General features: G+C 43.5%; 1 protein-coding gene across 22 annotated transcripts in view; it reads right to left on the bottom strand.

Annotated features, from left to right (window-relative positions):
* Window positions 1–17,774, bottom strand: part of LOC138676110 (mucin-19) — a 769,116-nt gene that overhangs the window by 619,173 nt on the left and 132,169 nt on the right. For 17 of the 22 annotated variants that reach the window (XM_069765013.1, XM_069765031.1, XM_069765021.1 and 14 more), the window contains one exon: window positions 16,496–16,531. The exons of the other annotated variants lie outside the window; for them this stretch is intronic. In XM_069765013.1, the coding sequence (XP_069621114.1) occupies window positions 16,496–16,531 (36 nt within the window). The remainder of the gene's footprint in view (window positions 1–16,495; window positions 16,532–17,774) is intronic. 22 annotated transcript variants of the gene reach the window in all.

Genomic DNA, 17,774 nt, shown 5'->3' with positions numbered 1-17,774 from the left:
GGCAGGAGTGCACGATCAGAAGGCTAGAGAATACATTTCAAAAACCTGACCTGCACATCCAAACATAGACTGAGTGTGAACAGGTGCTGAACCCAGAGTCGCCAACTCGTATATAGTTAAGTAAAAAGGGCAGCACACTGCAGCGCCAAAACATGCAAACTTGAAAACACGAAATTTGAACTGCATTACTGCACTAGAAATATGAAAAATGAGAGCTTTTAGCGCATAAAAATGGCCATATTTATGTGTACCTCGTAGCCACTCTCTTATACGAGGTCCTACGCTTGACCTACCTCGCTGAGAATAAACGTCTCCATCTGAATGGGTACATGTGAAACCTCTTCTTGGACTCAAATTCTCACTCTCTGTGGAGGGGTATTAGACCTACTATAATTAAAACACCTGTGGCTAGGAGGCGGGAGTGCACGATCAGAAGGCTAGAGAATACATTTCAAAAACCTGACCTGCACATCCAAACATAGACTGAGTGTGAACAGGTGCTGAACCCAGAGTCGCCAACTCGTATATAGTTAAGTAAAAAGGGCAGCACACTGCAGCGCCAAAACATGCAAACTTGAAAACACGAAATTTGAACTGCATTACTGCACTAGAAATATGAAAAATGAGAGCTTTTAGCGCATAAAAATGGCCATATTTATGTGTACCTCGTAGCCACTTTACGGCATCTCTCTTATACGAGGTCCTACGCTTGACCTACCTCGCTGAGAATAAACGTCTCCATCTGAATGGGTACATGTGAAACCTCTTCTTGGACTCAAATTCTCACTCTCTGTGGAGGGGTATTAGACCAACTATAATTAAAACACCTGTGGCTAGGAGGCGGGAGTGCACGATCAGAAGGCTAGAGAATACATTTCAAAAACCTGACCTGCACATCCAAACATAGACTGAGTGTGAACAGGTGCTGAACCCAGAGTCGCCAACTCGTATATAGTTAAGTAAAAAGGGCAGCACACTGCAGCGCCAAAACATGCAAACTTGAAAACACGAAATTTGAACTGCATTACTGCACTAGAAATATGAAAAATGAGAGCTTTTAGCGCATAAAAATGGCCATATTTATGTGTACCTCGTAGCCACTTTACGGCATCTCTCTTATACGTAGTCCTACGCTTGACCTACCTCGCTGAGAATAAACGTCTCCATCTGAATGGGTACATGTGAAACCTCTTCTTGGACTCAAATTCTCACTCTCTGTGGAGGGGTATTAGACCTACTATAATTAAAACACCTGTGGCTAGGAGGCGGGAGTGCACGATCAGAAGGCTAGAGAATACATTTCAAAAACCTGACCTGCACATCCAAACATAGACTGAGTGTGAACAGGTGCTGAACCCAGAGTCGCCAACTCGTATATAGTTAAGTAAAAAGGGCAGCACACTGCAGCGCCAAAACATGCAAACTTGAAAACACGAAATTTGAACTGCATTACTGCACTAGAAATATGAAAAATGAGAGCTTTTAGCGCATAAAAATGGCCATATTTATGTGTACCTCGTAGCCACTCTCTTATACGAGGTCCTACGCTTGACCTACCTCGCTGAGAATAACCGTCTCCATCTGAATGGGTACATGTGAAACCTCTTCTTGGACTCAAATTCTCACTCTCTGTGGAGGGGTATTAGACCTACTATAATTAAAACACCTGTGGCTAGGAGGCGGGAGTGCACGATCAGAAGGCTAGAGAATACATTTCAAAAACCTGACCTGCACATCCAAACATAGACTGAGTGTGAACAGGTGCTGAACCCAGAGTCGCCAACTCGTATATAGTTAAGTAAAAAGGGCAGCACACTGCAGCGCCAAAACATGCAAACTTGAAAACACGAAATTTGAACTGCATTACTGCACTAGAAATATGAAAAATGAGAGCTTTTAGCGCATAAAAATGGCCATATTTATGTGTACCTCGTAGCCACTTTACGGCATCTCTCTTATACGAGGTCCTACGCTTGACCTACCTCGCTGAGAATAAACGTCTCCATCTGAATGGGTACATGTGAAACCTCTTCTTGGACTCAAATTCTCACTCTCTGTGGAGGGGTATTAGACCTACTATAATTAAAACACCTGTGGCTAGGAGGCGGGAGTGCACGATCAGAAGGCTAGAGAATACATTTCAAAAACCTGACCTGCACATCCAAACATAGACTGAGTGTGAACAGGTGCTGAACCCAGAGTCGCCAACTCGTATATAGTTAAGTAAAAAGGGCAGCACACTGCAGCGCCAAAACATGCAAACTTGAAAACACGAAATTTGAACTGCATTACTGCACTAGAAATATGAAAAATGAGAGCTTTTAGCGCACAAAAATGGCCATATTTATGTGTACCTCGTAGCCACTTTACGGCATCTCTCTTATACGAGGTCCTACGCTTGACCTACCTCGCTGAGAATAAACGTCTCCATCTGAATGGGTACATGTGAAACCTCTTCTTAGACTCAAATTCTCTCTCTCTGTGGAGGGGTATTAGACCTACTATAATTAAAACACCTGTGGCTAGGAGGCGGGAGTGCACGATCAGAAGGCTAGAGAATACATTTCAAAAACCTGACCTGCACATCCAAACATAGACTGAGTGTGAACAGGTGCTGAACCCAGAGTCGCCAACTCGTATATAGTTAAGTAAAAAGGGCAGCACACTGCAGCGCCAAAACATGCAAACTTGAAAACACGAAATTTGAACTGCATTACTGCACTAGAAATATGAAAAATGAGAGCTTTTAGCGCATAAAAATGGCCATATTTATGTGTACCTCGTAGCCACTTTACGGCATCTCTCTTATACGAGGTCCTACGCTTGACCTACCTCGCTGAGAATAAACGTCTCCATCTGAATGGGTACATGTGAAACCTCTTCTTGGACTCAAATTCTCACTCTCTGTGGAGGGGTATTAGACCTATTATAATTAAAACACCTGTGGCTAGGAGGCGGGAGTGCACGATCAGAAGGCTAGAGAATACATTTCAAAAACCTGACCTGCACATCCAAACATAGACTGAGTGTGAACAGGTGCTGAACCCAGAGTCGCCAACTCGTATATAGTTAAGTAAAAAGGGCAGCACACTGCAGCGCCAAAACATGCAAACTTGAAAACACGAAATTTGAACTGCATTACTGCACTAGAAATATGAAAAATGAGAGCTTTTAGCGCATAAAAATGGCCATATTTATGTGTACCTCGTAGCCACTTTACGGCATCTCTCTTATACGAGGTCCTACGCTTGACCTACCTCGCTGAGAATAAACGTCTCCATCTGAATTGGTACATGTGAAACCTCTTCTTGGACTCAAATTCTCTCTCTGTGGAGGGGTATTAGACCTACTATAATTAAAACACCTGTGGCTAGGAGGCGGGAGTGCACGATCAGAAGGCTAGAGAATACATTTCAAAAACCTGACCTGCACATCCAAACATAGACTGAGTGTGAACAGGTGCTGAACCCAGAGTCGCCAACTCGTATATAGTTAAGTAAAAAGGGCAGCACACTGCAGCGCCAAAACATGCAAACTTGAAAACACGAAATTTGAACTGCATTACTGCACTAGAAATATGAAAAATGAGAGCTTTTAGCGCACAAAAATGGCCATATTTATGTGTACCTCGTAGCCACTTTACGGCATCTCTCTTATACGAGGTCCTACGCTTGACCTACCTCGCTGAGAATAAACGTCTCCATCTGAATGGGTACATGTGAATCCTCTTCTTGGACTCAAATTCTCTCTCTCTGTGGAGGGGTATTAGACCTACTATAATTAAAACACCTGTGGCTAGGAGGCGGGAGTGCACGATCAGAAGGCTAGAGAATACATTTCAAAAACCTGACCTGCACATCCAAACATAGACTGAGTGTGAACAGGTGCTGAACCCAGAGTCGCCAACTCGTATATAGTTAAGTAAAAAGGGCAGCACACTGCAGCGCCAAAACATGCAAACTTGAAAACACGAAATTTGAACTGCATTACTGCACTAGAAATATGAAAAATGAGAGCTTTTAGCGCATAAAAATGGCCATATTTATGTGTACCTCGTAGCCACTTTACGGCATCTCTCTTATACGAGGTCCTACGCTTGACCTACCTCGCTGAGAATAAACGTCTCCATCTGAATGGGTACATGTGAAACCTCTTCTTGGACTCAAATTCTCACTCTCTGTGGAGGGGTATTAGACCTACTATAATTAAAACACCTGTGGCTAGGAGGCGGGAGTGCACGATCAGAAGGCTAGAGAATACATTTCAAAAACCTGACCTGCACATCCAAACATAGACTGAGTGTGAACAGGTGCTGAACCCAGAGTCGCCAACTCGTATATAGTTAAGTAAAAAGGGCAGCACACTGCAGCGCCAAAACATGCAAACTTGAAAACACGAAATTTGAACTGCATTACTGCACTAGAAATATGAAAAATGAGAGCTTTTAGCGCATAAAAATGGCCATATTTATGTGTACCTCGTAGCCACTCTCTTATACGAGGTCCTACGCTTGACCTACCTCGCTGAGAATAAACGTCTCCATCTGAATGGGTACATGTGAAACCTCTTCTTGGACTCAAATTCTCACTCTCTGTGGAGGGGTATTAGACCTACTATAATTAAAACACCTGTGGCTAGGAGGCGGGAGTGCACGATCAGAAGGCTAGAGAATACATTTCAAAAACCTGACCTGCACATCCAAACATAGACTGAGTGTGAACAGGTGCTGAACCCAGAGTCGCCAACTCGTATATAGTTAAGTAAAAAGGGCAGCACACTGCAGCGCCAAAACATGCAAACTTGAAAACACGAAATTTGAACTGCATTACTGCACTAGAAATATGAAAAATGAGAGCTTTTAGCGCATAAAAATGGCCATATTTATGTGTACCTCGTAGCCACTTTACGGCATCTCTCTTATACGAGGTCCTACGCTTGACCTACCTCGCTGAGAATAAACGTCTCCATCTGAATGGGTACATGTGAAACCTCTTCTTGGACTCAAATTCTCACTCTCTGTGGAGGGGTATTAGACCTACTATAATTAAAACACCTGTGGCTAGGAGGCGGGAGTGCACGATCAGAAGGCTAGAGAATACATTTCAAAAACCTGACCTGCACATCCAAACATAGACTGAGTGTGAACAGGTGCTGAACCCAGAGTCGCCAACTCGTATATAGTTAAGTAAAAAGGGCAGCACACTGCAGCGCCAAAACATGCAAACTTGAAAACACGAAATTTGAACTGCATTACTGCACTAGAAATATGAAAAATGAGAGCTTTTAGCGCACAAAAATGGCCATATTTATGTGTACCTCGTAGCCACTTTACGGCATCTCTCTTATACGAGGTCCTACGCTTGACCTACCTCGCTGAGAATAAACGTCTCCATCTGAATGGGTACATGTGAAACCTCTTCTTAGACTCAAATTCTCTCTCTCTGTGGAGGGGTATTAGACCTACTATAATTAAAACACCTGTGGCTAGGAGGCGGGAGTGCACGATCAGAAGGCTAGAGAATACATTTCAAAAACCTGACCTGCACATCCAAACATAGACTGAGTGTGAACAGGTGCTGAACCCAGAGTCGCCAACTCGTATATAGTTAAGTAAAAAGGGCAGCACACTGCAGCGCCAAAACATGCAAACTTGAAAACACGAAATTTGAACTGCATTACTGCACTAGAAATATGAAAAATGAGAGCTTTTAGCGCATAAAAATGGCCATATTTATGTGTACCTCGTAGCCACTTTACGGCATCTCTCTTATACGAGGTCCTACGCTTGACCTACCTCGCTGAGAATAAACGTCTCCATCTGAATTGGTACATGTGAAACCTCTTCTTGGACTCAAATTCTCTCTCTGTGGAGGGGTATTAGACCTACTATAATTAAAACACCTGTGGCTAGGAGGCGGGAGTGCACGATCAGAAGGCTAGAGAATACATTTCAAAAACCTGACCTGCACATCCAAACATAGACTGAGTGTGAACAGGTGCTGAACCCAGAGTCGCCAACTCGTATATAGTTAAGTAAAAAGGGCAGCACACTGCAGCGCCAAAACATGCAAACTTGAAAACACGAAATTTGAACTGCATTACTGCACTAGAAATATGAAAAATGAGAGCTTTTAGCGCACAAAAATGGCCATATTTATGTGTACCTCGTAGCCACTTTACGGCATCTCTCTTATACGAGGTCCTACGCTTGACCTACCTCGCTGAGAATAAACGTCTCCATCTGAATGGGTACATGTGAATCCTCTTCTTGGACTCAAATTCTCTCTCTCTGTGGAGGGGTATTAGACCTACTATAATTAAAACACCTGTGGCTAGGAGGCGGGAGTGCACGATCAGAAGGCTAGAGAATACATTTCAAAAACCTGACCTGCACATCCAAACATAGACTGAGTGTGAACAGGTGCTGAACCCAGAGTCGCCAACTCGTATATAGTTAAGTAAAAAGGGCAGCACACTGCAGCGCCAAAACATGCAAACTTGAAAACACGAAATTTGAACTGCATTACTGCACTAGAAATATGAAAAATGAGAGCTTTTAGCGCATAAAAATGGCCATATTTATGTGTACCTCGTAGCCACTTTACGGCATCTCTCTTATACGAGGTCCTACGCTTGACCTACCTCGCTGAGAATAAACGTCTCCATCTGAATGGGTACATGTGAAACCTCTTCTTGGACTCAAATTCTCACTCTCTGTGGAGGGGTATTAGACCTACTATAATTAAAACACCTGTGGCTAGGAGGCGGGAGTGCACGATCAGAAGGCTAGAGAATACATTTCAAAAACCTGACCTGCACATCCAAACATAGACTGAGTGTGAACAGGTGCTGAACCCAGAGTCGCCAACTCGTATATAGTTAAGTAAAAAGGGCAGCACACTGCAGCGCCAAAACATGCAAACTTGAAAACACGAAATTTGAACTGCATTACTGCACTAGAAATATGAAAAATGAGAGCTTTTAGCGCATAAAAATGGCCATATTTATGTGTACCTCGTAGCCACTCTCTTATACGAGGTCCTACGCTTGACCTATCTCGCTGAGAATAAACGTCTCCATCTGAATGGGTACATGTGAAACCTCTTCTTGGACTCAAATTCTCACTCTCTGTGGAGGGGTATTAGACCTACTATAATTAAAACACCTGTGGCTAGGAGGCGGGAGTGCACGATCAGAAGGCTAGAGAATACATTTCAAAAACCTGACCTGCACATCCAAACATAGACTGAGTGTGAACAGGTGCTGAACCCAGAGTCGCCAACTCGTATATAGTTAAGTAAAAAGGGCAGCACACTGCAGCGCCAAAACATGCAAACTTGAAAACACGAAATTTGAACTGCATTACTGCACTAGAAATATGAAAAATGAGAGCTTTTAGCGCATAAAAATGGCCATATTTATGTGTACCTCGTAGCCACTTTACGGCATCTCTCTTATACGAGGTCCTACGCTTGACCTACCTCGCTGAGAATAAACGTCTCCATCTGAATGGGTACATGTGAAACCTCTTCTTGGACTCAAATTCTCACTCTCTGTGGAGGGGTATTAGACCTACTATAATTAAAACACCTGTGGCTAGGAGGCGGGAGTGCACGATCAGAAGGCTAGAGAATACATTTCAAAAACCTGACCTGCACATCCAAACATAGACTGAGTGTGAACAGGTGCTAAACCCTGAGTCGCCAACTCGTATATAGTTAAGTAAAAAGGGCAGCACACTGCAGCGCCAAAACATGCAAACTTGAAAACACGAAATTTGAACTGCATTACTGCACTAGAAATATGAAAAATGAGAGCTTTTAGCGCATAAAAATGGCCATATTTATGTGTACCTCGTAGCCACTATCTTATACGAGGTCCTACGCTTGACCTACCTCGCTGAGAATAAACGTCTCCATCTGAATGGGTACATGTGAAACCTCTTCTTGGACTCAAATTCTCACTCTCTGTGGAGGGGTATTAGACCTACTATAATTAAAACACCTGTGGCTAGGAGGCGGGAGTGCACGATCAGAAGGCTAGAGAATACATTTCAAAAACCTGACCTGCACATCCAAACATAGACTGAGTGTGAACAGGTGCTGAACCCAGAGTCGCCAACTCGTATATAGTTAAGTAAAAAGGGCAGCACACTGCAGCGCCAAAACATGCAAACTTGAAAACACGAAATTTGAACTGCATTACTGCACTAGAAATATGAAAAATGAGAGCCGTAAAGTGGCTACGAGGTACACATAAATATGGCCATTTTTATGCGCTAAAAGCTCTCATTTTTCATATTTCTAGTGGAGTAATGCAGTTCAAATTTCGTGTTTTCAAGTTTGCATGTTTTGGCGCTGCAGTGTGCTGCCCTTTTTACTTAACTATATACGAGTTGGCGACTCTGGGTTCAGCACCTGTTCACACTCAGTCTATGTTTGGATGTGCAGGTCAGGTTTTTGAAATGTATTCTCTAGCCTTCTGATCGTGCACTCCCGCCTCCTAGCCACAGGTGTTTTAATTATAGTAGGTCTAATACCCCTCCACAGAGAGTGAGAATTTGAGTCCAAGAAGAGGTTTCACATGTACCCATTCAGATGGAGACATTTATTCTCAGCGAGGTAGGTCAAGCGTAGGACCTCGTATAAGAGAGATGCCGTAAAGTGGCTACGAGGTACACATAAATATGGCCATTTTTATGCGCTAAAAGCTCTCATTTTTCATATTTCTAGTGCAGTAATGCAGTTCAAATTTCGTGTTTTCAAGTTTGCATGTTTTGGCGCTGCAGTGTGCTGCCCTTTTTACTTAACTATATACGAGTTGGCGACTCTGGGTTCAGCACCTGTTCACACTCAGTCTATGTTTGGATGTGCAGGTCAGGTTTTTGAAATGTATTCTCTAGCCTTCTGATCGTGCACTCCCGCCTCCTAGCCACAGGTGTTTTAATTATAGTAGGTCTAATACCCCTCCACAGAGAGTGAGAATTTGAGTCCAAGAAGAGGTTTCACATGTACCCATTCAGATGGAGACGTTTATTCTCAGCGAGGTAGGTCAAGCGTAGGACCTCGTATAAGAGAGTGGCTACGAGGTACACATAAATATGGCCATTTTTATGCGCTAAAAGCTCTCATTTTTCATATTTCTAGTGCAGTAATGCAGTTCAAATTTCGTGTTTTCAAGTTTGCATGTTTTGGCGCTGCAGTGTGCTGCCCTTTTTACTTAACTATATACGAGTTGGCGACTCTGGGTTCAGCACCTGTTCACACTCAGTCTATGTTTGGATGTGCAGGTCAGGTTTTTGAAATGTATTCTCTAGCCTTCTGATCGTGCACTCCCGCCTCCTAGCCACAGGTGTTTTAATTATAGTAGGTCTAATACCCCTCCACAGAGAGTGAGAATTTGAGTCCAAGAAGAGGTTTCACATGTACCCATTCAGATGGAGACGTTTATTCTCAGCGAGGTAGGTCAAGCGTAGGACCTCGTATAAGAGAGTGGCTACGAGGTACACATAAATATGGCCATTTTTATGCGCTAAAAGCTCTCATTTTTCATATTTCTAGTGCAGTAATGCAGTTCAAATTTCGTGTTTTCAAGTTTGCATGTTTTGGCGCTGCAGTGTGCTGCCCTTTTTACTTAACTATATACGAGTTGGCGACTCTGGGTTCAGCACCTGTTCACACTCAGTCTATGTTTGGATGTGCAGGTCAGGTTTTTGAAATGTATTCTCTAGCCTTCTGATCGTGCACTCCCGCCTCCTAGCCACAGGTGTTTTAATTATAGTAGGTCTAATACCCCTCCACAGAGAGTGAGAATTTGAGTCCAAGAAGAGGTTTCACATGTACCCATTCAGATGGAGACGTTTATTCTCAGCGAGGTAGGTCAAGCGTAGGACCTCGTATAAGAGAGATGCCGTAAAGTGGCTACGAGGTACACATAAATATGGCCATTTTTATGCGCTAAAAGCTCTCATTTTTCATATTTCTAGTGCAGTAATGCAGTTCAAATTTCGTGTTTTCAAGTTTGCATGTTTTGGCGCTGCAGTGTGCTGCCCTTTTTACTTAACTATATACGAGTTGGCGACTCTGGGTTCAGCACCTGTTCACACTCAGTCTATGTTTGGATGTGCAGGTCAGGTTTTTGAAATGTATTCTCTAGCCTTCTGATCGTGCACTCCCGCCTCCTAGCCACAGGTGTTTTAATTATAGTAGGTCTAATACCCCTCCACAGAGAGTGAGAATTTGAGTCCAAGAAGAGGTTTCACATGTACCCATTCAGATGGAGACGTTTATTCTCAGCGAGGTAGGTCAAGCGTAGGACTACGTATAAGAGAGATGCCGTAAAGTGGCTACGAGGTACACATAAATATGGCCATTTTTATGCGCTAAAAGCTCTCATTTTTCATATTTCTAGTGCAGTAATGCAGTTCAAATTTCGTGTTTTCAAGTTTGCATGTTTTGGCGCTGCAGTGTGCTGCCCTTTTTACTTAACTATATACGAGTTGGCGACTCTGGGTTCAGCACCTGTTCACACTCAGTCTATGTTTGGATGTGCAGGTCAGGTTTTTGAAATGTATTCTCTAGCCTTCTGATCGTGCACTCCCGCCTCCTAGCCACAGGTGTTTTAATTATAGTAGGTCTAATACCCCTCCACAGAGAGTGAGAATTTGAGTCCAAGAAGAGGTTTCACATGTACCCATTCAGATGGAGACGTTTATTCTCAGCGAGGTAGGTCAAGCGTAGGACCTCGTATAAGAGAGATGCCGTAAAGTGGCTACGAGGTACACATAAATATGGCCATTTTTATGCGCTAAAAGCTCTCATTTTTCATATTTCTAGTGCAGTAATGCAGTTCAAATTTCGTGTTTTCAAGTTTGCATGTTTTGGCGCTGCAGTGTGCTGCCCTTTTTACTTAACTATATACGAGTTGGCGACTCTGGGTTCAGCACCTGTTCACACTCAGTCTATGTTTGGATGTGCAGATCAGGTTTTTGAAATGTATTCTCTAGCCTTCTGATCGTGCACTCCCGCCTCCTAGCCACAGGTGTTTTAATTATAGTAGGTCTAATACCCCTCCACAGAGAGTGAGAATTTGAGTCCAAGAAGAGGTTTCACATGTACCCATTCAGATGGAGACGTTTATTCTCAGCGAGGTAGGTCAAGCGTAGGACCTCGTATAAGAGAGTGGCTACGAGGTACACATAAATATGGCCATTTTTATGCGCTAAAAGCTCTCATTTTTCATATTTCTAGTGCAGTAATGCAGTTCAAATTTCGTGTTTTCAAGTTTGCATGTTTTGGCGCTGCAGTGTGCTGCCCTTTTTACTTAACTATATACGAGTTGGCGACTCTGGGTTCAGCACCTGTTCACACTCAGTCTATGTTTGGATGTGCAGGTCAGGTTTTTGAAATGAAACCATTTTGGAAAGTAGACCCCCTAAGGAACTTATCTGGATGTGTGGTGAGCACTTTGACCCACCAAGTGCTTCACAGAAGTTTATAATGCAGAACCGTAAAAATAAAAAATCATATTTTTTCACAAAAATTATATTTTTGCCCCCATTTTTTTATTTTTCCAAGGGTAAGAGAAGAAATTGGACCCCAAAAGTTGTTGTCCAATTTGTCCTGAGTACGCTGATACCCCATATGTGGTGGAAGAACCACCGTTTGGGCGCATGGGAGGGCTCGGAAGGGAAGGAGCGCCATTTGGAATGCAGACTTAGATGGAATGGTCTGCAGGCGTCACATTGCATTTGCAGAGCCCCTAATGTACCTAAACAGTAGAAACCCCCCACAAGTGACACCATTTTGGAAAGTAAACCCCCTAAGGAACTCATCTTGATGTGTTGTTAGAGCTTTGAACCCCCAAGTATTTCACTACAGTTTATAACGCCGAGCCGTGCAAATAAAAAATATTTTTTTTTCCACAAAAATTATATTTTAGCCCCCAGTTTTGTATTTTTCCAAGGTTAGCAGGAGAAATTGGACCCTAAATGTTGTTGTCCAATTTGTCCTGAGTACGCTGATACCCGATATGTGGGGGGGGAACCACCGTTTGGGCACATAGGAGGGCTCGGAAGGGAAGGAGCATCATTTGGAATGCAGACTTAGATGGATTGGTCTGCAGGCGTCACATTGCGTTTGCAGAGCCCCTAATGTACCTAAACAGTAGAAACCCCCCACAAGTGACCCCATATTGGAAACTAGACCCCTCAATGAACTTATCTAGATTTGTTGTGAGAACTTTGAACCCCCAAGTGTTTCACTACAGTTTATAACGCAGAGCCGTGAAAATAAAAAATCTTTTTGTTTTCCCACAAAAATTATTTTTTAGCAACCAGTTTTGTATTTTCCCAAGGGTAACAGGAGAAATTGGACCACAAAAGTTGTTGTCCAATTTGTCCTGAGTACGCTGATACCCCATATGTTGGGGTAAACCCCTGTTTGGGCACACGGGAGAGCTCGGAAGGGAAGGAGCACTGTTTTACTTTTTCAACGCAGAATTGGCTGGAATTGAGATCGGACGCCATGTCGTGTTTGGAGAGCCCCTGATGTGCCTAAACAGTGGAAACCCCCCAATTATAACTGAAACCCTAATCTAAACACACCCCTAACCTTAATTCCAATGGTAACCCTAACCACACCTCTAACCCTGACACACCTCTAACCCTAATCCCAACCCTATTCCCAACCGTAAATGTAATCTAAACCCTAACCGTAACTTTAGCCCCAACCCTAACTGTAGCCCCAACCCTAACCCTAGCCCTAACCCTAGCCCTAACCCTAACCCTATTCCCAACTGTAAATGTAATCTAAACCCTAACCCTAACTTTAGCCCCAACCCTAACTGTAGCCCCAACCCTAACCCTAGCCCTAACCCTAGCCCTAACCCTAGCCCTAGCCCTAACCCTAGCCCTAATCCTTGCCCTAACTCTAGCCCTAATGGGAAAATGGAAATAAATACATTTTTTTTATTTTTCCCTAACTAAGGGGGTGATGAAGGGGGGTTTGATTTACTTTTATAGCAGGTTTTTTAGCGGATTTTTATGATTGGCTGCCGTCACACACTGAAAGACGCTTTTTATTGCAAAAAATATTTTTTGCAATACCACATTTTGAGAGCTATAATTTTTCCATATTTTGGTCCACAGAGTCATGTGAGGTCTTGTTTTTTGCGGGACGAGTTGACGTTTTTATTGAAAACATTTTCGGGCATGTGACATTTTTTGATCGCTTTTTATTCCGATTTTTGTGAGGCAGAATGACCAAAAACCAGCTATTCATGAATTTCTATTGGGGGAGGCGTTTATACCGTTCCGCGTTTGGTAAAATTGATAAAGCAGTCTTATTCTTCGGGTCAGTACGATTACAGCGATATCTCATTTATATCATTTTTTTATGTTTTGGCGCTTTTATACGATAAAAACTATTTTACAGAAAAAATAATTATTTTTGCATCACTTTATTCTCAGGACTATAACTTTTTTATTTTTTTGCTGATGATGCTGTATGGCAGCTCGTTTTTTGTGGGACAAGATGACGTTTGCAGCGGTACCATGGTTATTTATAACTGTCTTTTTGATCGCGTGTTATTCCACTTTTTGTTCGGCGGTATGATAATAAAGCGTGGTTTTTTGCCTCGTTTTTTTTTTTTTTTTCTTACGGTGTTTACTGAAGGGGTTAACTAGTGGGCCAGTTTTATAGGTCGGGTCGTTACAGACGCGGCGATACTAAATATGTGTACTTTTATTGGTTTTTTTTTTATTTAGATGAAGAAATGTATTTATGGGAATAATAAAAAAAATTTTTTTCATTATTTTGGAATATTTTTTTTTTTTTTTTTTACACATTTGGAAAAAAAATTTTTTACTTTTTTACATTGTCCCAGGGGGGGACATCACAGATCAGTGATCTGACAGTGTGCACAGCACTCTGTCAGATCACTGATCTGACATGCAGCGCTGCAGGCTTCACAGTGCCTGCTCTGAGCAGGCTCTGTGAAGCCACCTCCCTCCCTGCAGGACCCGGATCCGTGGCCATCTTGGATCCGGGCCTGGAGCAGGGAGGGAGGGAGGTAAGACCCTCGCAGCAACGCGATCACATCGCGTTGCTGCGGGGGGCTTAGGGAAGCCCGCAGGGAGCCCCCTCCCTGCGCGGTGCTTCCCTGCACCGCTGGCACATCGCGATCATGTTTGATCGCGGTGTGCCAGGGGTTAATGTGCCGGGGGCGGTCCGTGACCGCTCCTGGCACATAGTGCCGGATGTCAGCTGCGATAAGCAGCTGACACCCGGCCGCGATCGGCGGCGCTCCCCCCGTGAGCGCTGCCGATCGCTATGACGTACTATCCCGTCCAGGGTCAGATAAGCCCAGGGCACCTCGATGGGATAGTACGTCTAAGGTCACAGAGGGGTTAAAAGTACCCATGGCTGTTGTTTTTTTACACAAGGTTAGAGGAGGCTGGGATTTTATAAAGCTGGGAAATTTGCATTATCTGGCCTTTCCTTATCATGATAGTGAACAATCCATAACTCTTAGGCTGCTTTCACACTAGCAGTATTTGGTCAGTATTTTACATCAGTATTTGTAAGCTAAAACCAGGAGTGGGTGATAAATGCAGAAGTGGTGCATATGTTTCTGTTATACTTTTCCTCTAATTATTCCACTCCTGGTTTTGGCTTACAAATACTGATGTAAAATACTGACCAAATACTGCTAGTGTGACAGCAGCCTATCAGGCTAATTAAGGTTTGAAACCTTGGTCAAAAATATCTGGGCATACAAATCTCCAAGGGTGCCCAAACTTTTGCATCAGCCCATTTTCTTTTTGGTAAGTTGTATAATGTTAAAGACGAAAATATATAAATATATAAATACATTTGCTTAAAACACAAAATAAATGTGTCATCTTTAACTTTTGGCCTATTAGAGATCATTTAATCTTCAACTTGCTTATGCTACTGTTAGGTGTCAAGTTACTGCCGCTGCACAGGCGGAATCCAGAGCCACCTCCGCTGTGGTCTCCCATTCTTCTTCAGCCGCAGTGGAGATGACAGTCCCAGCGTCTGGCTCAGTCAGATACTGTGCACTTGGTTTCTGCTGATCTTCCAGGCTCAGCCATTGTAACCAGCACTGTTCAGCGGCGAGCAGACGCTTCTGGGACTAAGTCCTGCTTTTCCGCTACTGAGCATGCCCAAGGGACGACATCTCATTGGAGGTCGGGGGTCACATGCTCAGGTCCTGAAGCAGTTCCTATTGGACCACGAGGAAGGTCCTGAAGAGCTTTCTCTATAAAAGGTTTGCATGGCCGCACAGCCACGTGCTAGTATCAACTTATGTTTATGAGCGTATAAGCTAAGCTACTTTATGGTCTGTGTCAGCATGTGCTCAGGGTCGGCTGTATAGCCATTGGAATTCTGGCACCTCAGGAGAGGAGTTTGTGTGAGTGAATTTAGGGCTGGCGTATAGCCACTAAAACTCCGGCAGCTCCGGAGAGCAGTTGTTTGTGTGCTGTTGCTGACTGAATGACCACTGTATGCTACCTGCTCTGTTAGTGAGCTGTGATCCTCTGTGAGGTTAACAGAGCACAGCATTACCTTTAATCCCGGTGACTCTGTGAAGCAACAGGGTTCGCTCCTATAGAGACCGGGTAATGGAACCAGTGTCTATTCAGGCGTAGTACCTCCATATAGTGCCGCCATCTACTAGCAGCAGGTTCCTCTCCTGCACGGTGGACCCCAAGCTGCGAACACACCTATACTATCTCCGTATTTACTCGGTGCGTTCCGCCAGTCCTAACAGCTACTTTCACACATCGGGTTTTTGCCTTCAGACACAATCCAGCAAATTTTGAAAAAAACTGATCCGTTTTTTTCTGCAGATCCGTTTTAATCTCATAGAGTTGTATTAGCCACAGATTCTGCCTGATGGCCACACGTTTCATCCGTTTTGTGCCGGATCCGTCAAAAATGATTTTTCCGGCAGACGGAGAAAACATTCAGAAGAACTTTTTTATGTCCGGCGAAAAAATGCACAGCATTGGTTCCAGCGATAAACAGATGGAACGTGAGGTGAAATGAGTGGATCTGGCTACCGATTCCGGTATTTTTACACTGAGCATGCCCCTTAACTTCACTTTCCATTCTTGAGTCTCTTTCCCTCCCTCTCCCTCTCTCTCTCCTTTTCCGTGGAACAGGAAGTCTAAACTCAATGCCCCATAATGAAAAACTGATCCAGCAAAAAAAACGAATCCGGTGAATCAATTTTTTCACAATTTGCACCGGATCCGTTTTTTTAACATTTCGCCGCATTATGCCTGAAGACAAAAAACTGATGTGTGAAAGTAGCCTTAACTCTTCACATTAATAGTATTTTTGCCCAAACTTTTACATGCCACTGAAGAAAAAGATAGAGCTAATTTTATGTTTGTCTGCCTTTCAGACCCAGCAAGTCATTCAGCTTCTTCAATTGTAATGTAACATCTTTAAATGTTACAATATACCTGATTTATCATGACTATCATGCTTGTCTTTCTTTCCTATGGTAAAATTATAACAGAAGTCTTGAAGAAGTTTTAAAATAAGACAGGTCATTTTTAAGTCTATAATTACATTTTCATATTTTTATGACTAATAATTTATCAGACAAATATTTCCAGAATTCTGGAGTAAATTGCTTTAAAAAGTTGAAAAACATTTTTTTGCAATTATTTGTGTTATTGTAATAAGAAGCATTGGTATCCCTGAAGATCCTTTGCTGGATTTGCCATTAAAGGGAACCTGTCACCTGAATTTGGCGGGACTGGTTTTGGGTCATATGGGCGGAGTTTTCGGGTGTTTGATTCACCCTTTCCTTACCCGCTGGCTGCATGCTGGCTGCAATATTGGATTGAAGTTCATTCTCTGTCCTCCATAGTACACGCCTGCACAAGGCAAGATTGCTTTGCGCAGGCGTGTACTATGGAGGACAGAGAATGAACTTCAATCCAATATTGCAGCCAGCATGCAGCCAGCGGGTAAGGAGAGGGTGAATCAAACACCCGAAAACTCCGCCCATATGACCCAAAACCAGTCCCGCCAAATTCAGGTGACAGAGTCCCTTTAATGAGGAGAGACTGCCATCTACTGGCCAGGGTGGAATGAAGTGGAACCAAATTGTACTGGAATATAGATTTGCACTTTATCAGGTGACCCACAGGAAGCACTTCTTTGATATAAAAGCCCTGTGCATGAAACCATGAGTGGATTTGAGACCTGAGAAGAGAGTGGAGTAGATGTGTTTCAGAGACGCTGCTGAGACCAGCGTGACAGGTCTAAGTGCAAAATCTATACCACCAAGGTGCCAGTCACCGCCTGGCCAGGTCCAGATTCCCCTCAGGAGAATGCCAAGTTCCGCAGAAGAACAACGATAATGAGCAGGGCCGTCACTTCCAGCTATGGTATCGAGATTGGCTTGGATTAGGACAACAAATTGAGAGGGGGCCAGTTGTTGCGTGGCAGGCCCAATGTGCGTTTATAACTACATCAAAGAGAAAATTGGGCCCAGCAGGAAAACCTGGTGACTAGGGTTGAGCGAAACGGGTCGTTCATTTTCAAAAGTCGCCGACTTTTGGCAAAGTCGGGTTTCATGAAACCCGATCCGACCCCTGTGCGGGGTCGGCCATGCGGTACGCGACTTTTGCGCCAAAGTCGCGTTTCAATGACGCGAAAAGCGCCATTTCTCAGCCAATGAAGGTAAACGCAGAGTGTGGGCAGCGTGATGACATAGGTCCTGGTCCCCAC

This window comes from Ranitomeya imitator, chromosome 4, assembly GCF_032444005.1.
Source record: "Ranitomeya imitator isolate aRanImi1 chromosome 4, aRanImi1.pri, whole genome shotgun sequence".
In the NCBI taxonomy this organism is placed as follows: domain Eukaryota; kingdom Metazoa; phylum Chordata; class Amphibia; order Anura; family Dendrobatidae; genus Ranitomeya; species Ranitomeya imitator.
This window is presented reverse-complemented; position numbering and strand designations above follow the sequence as displayed.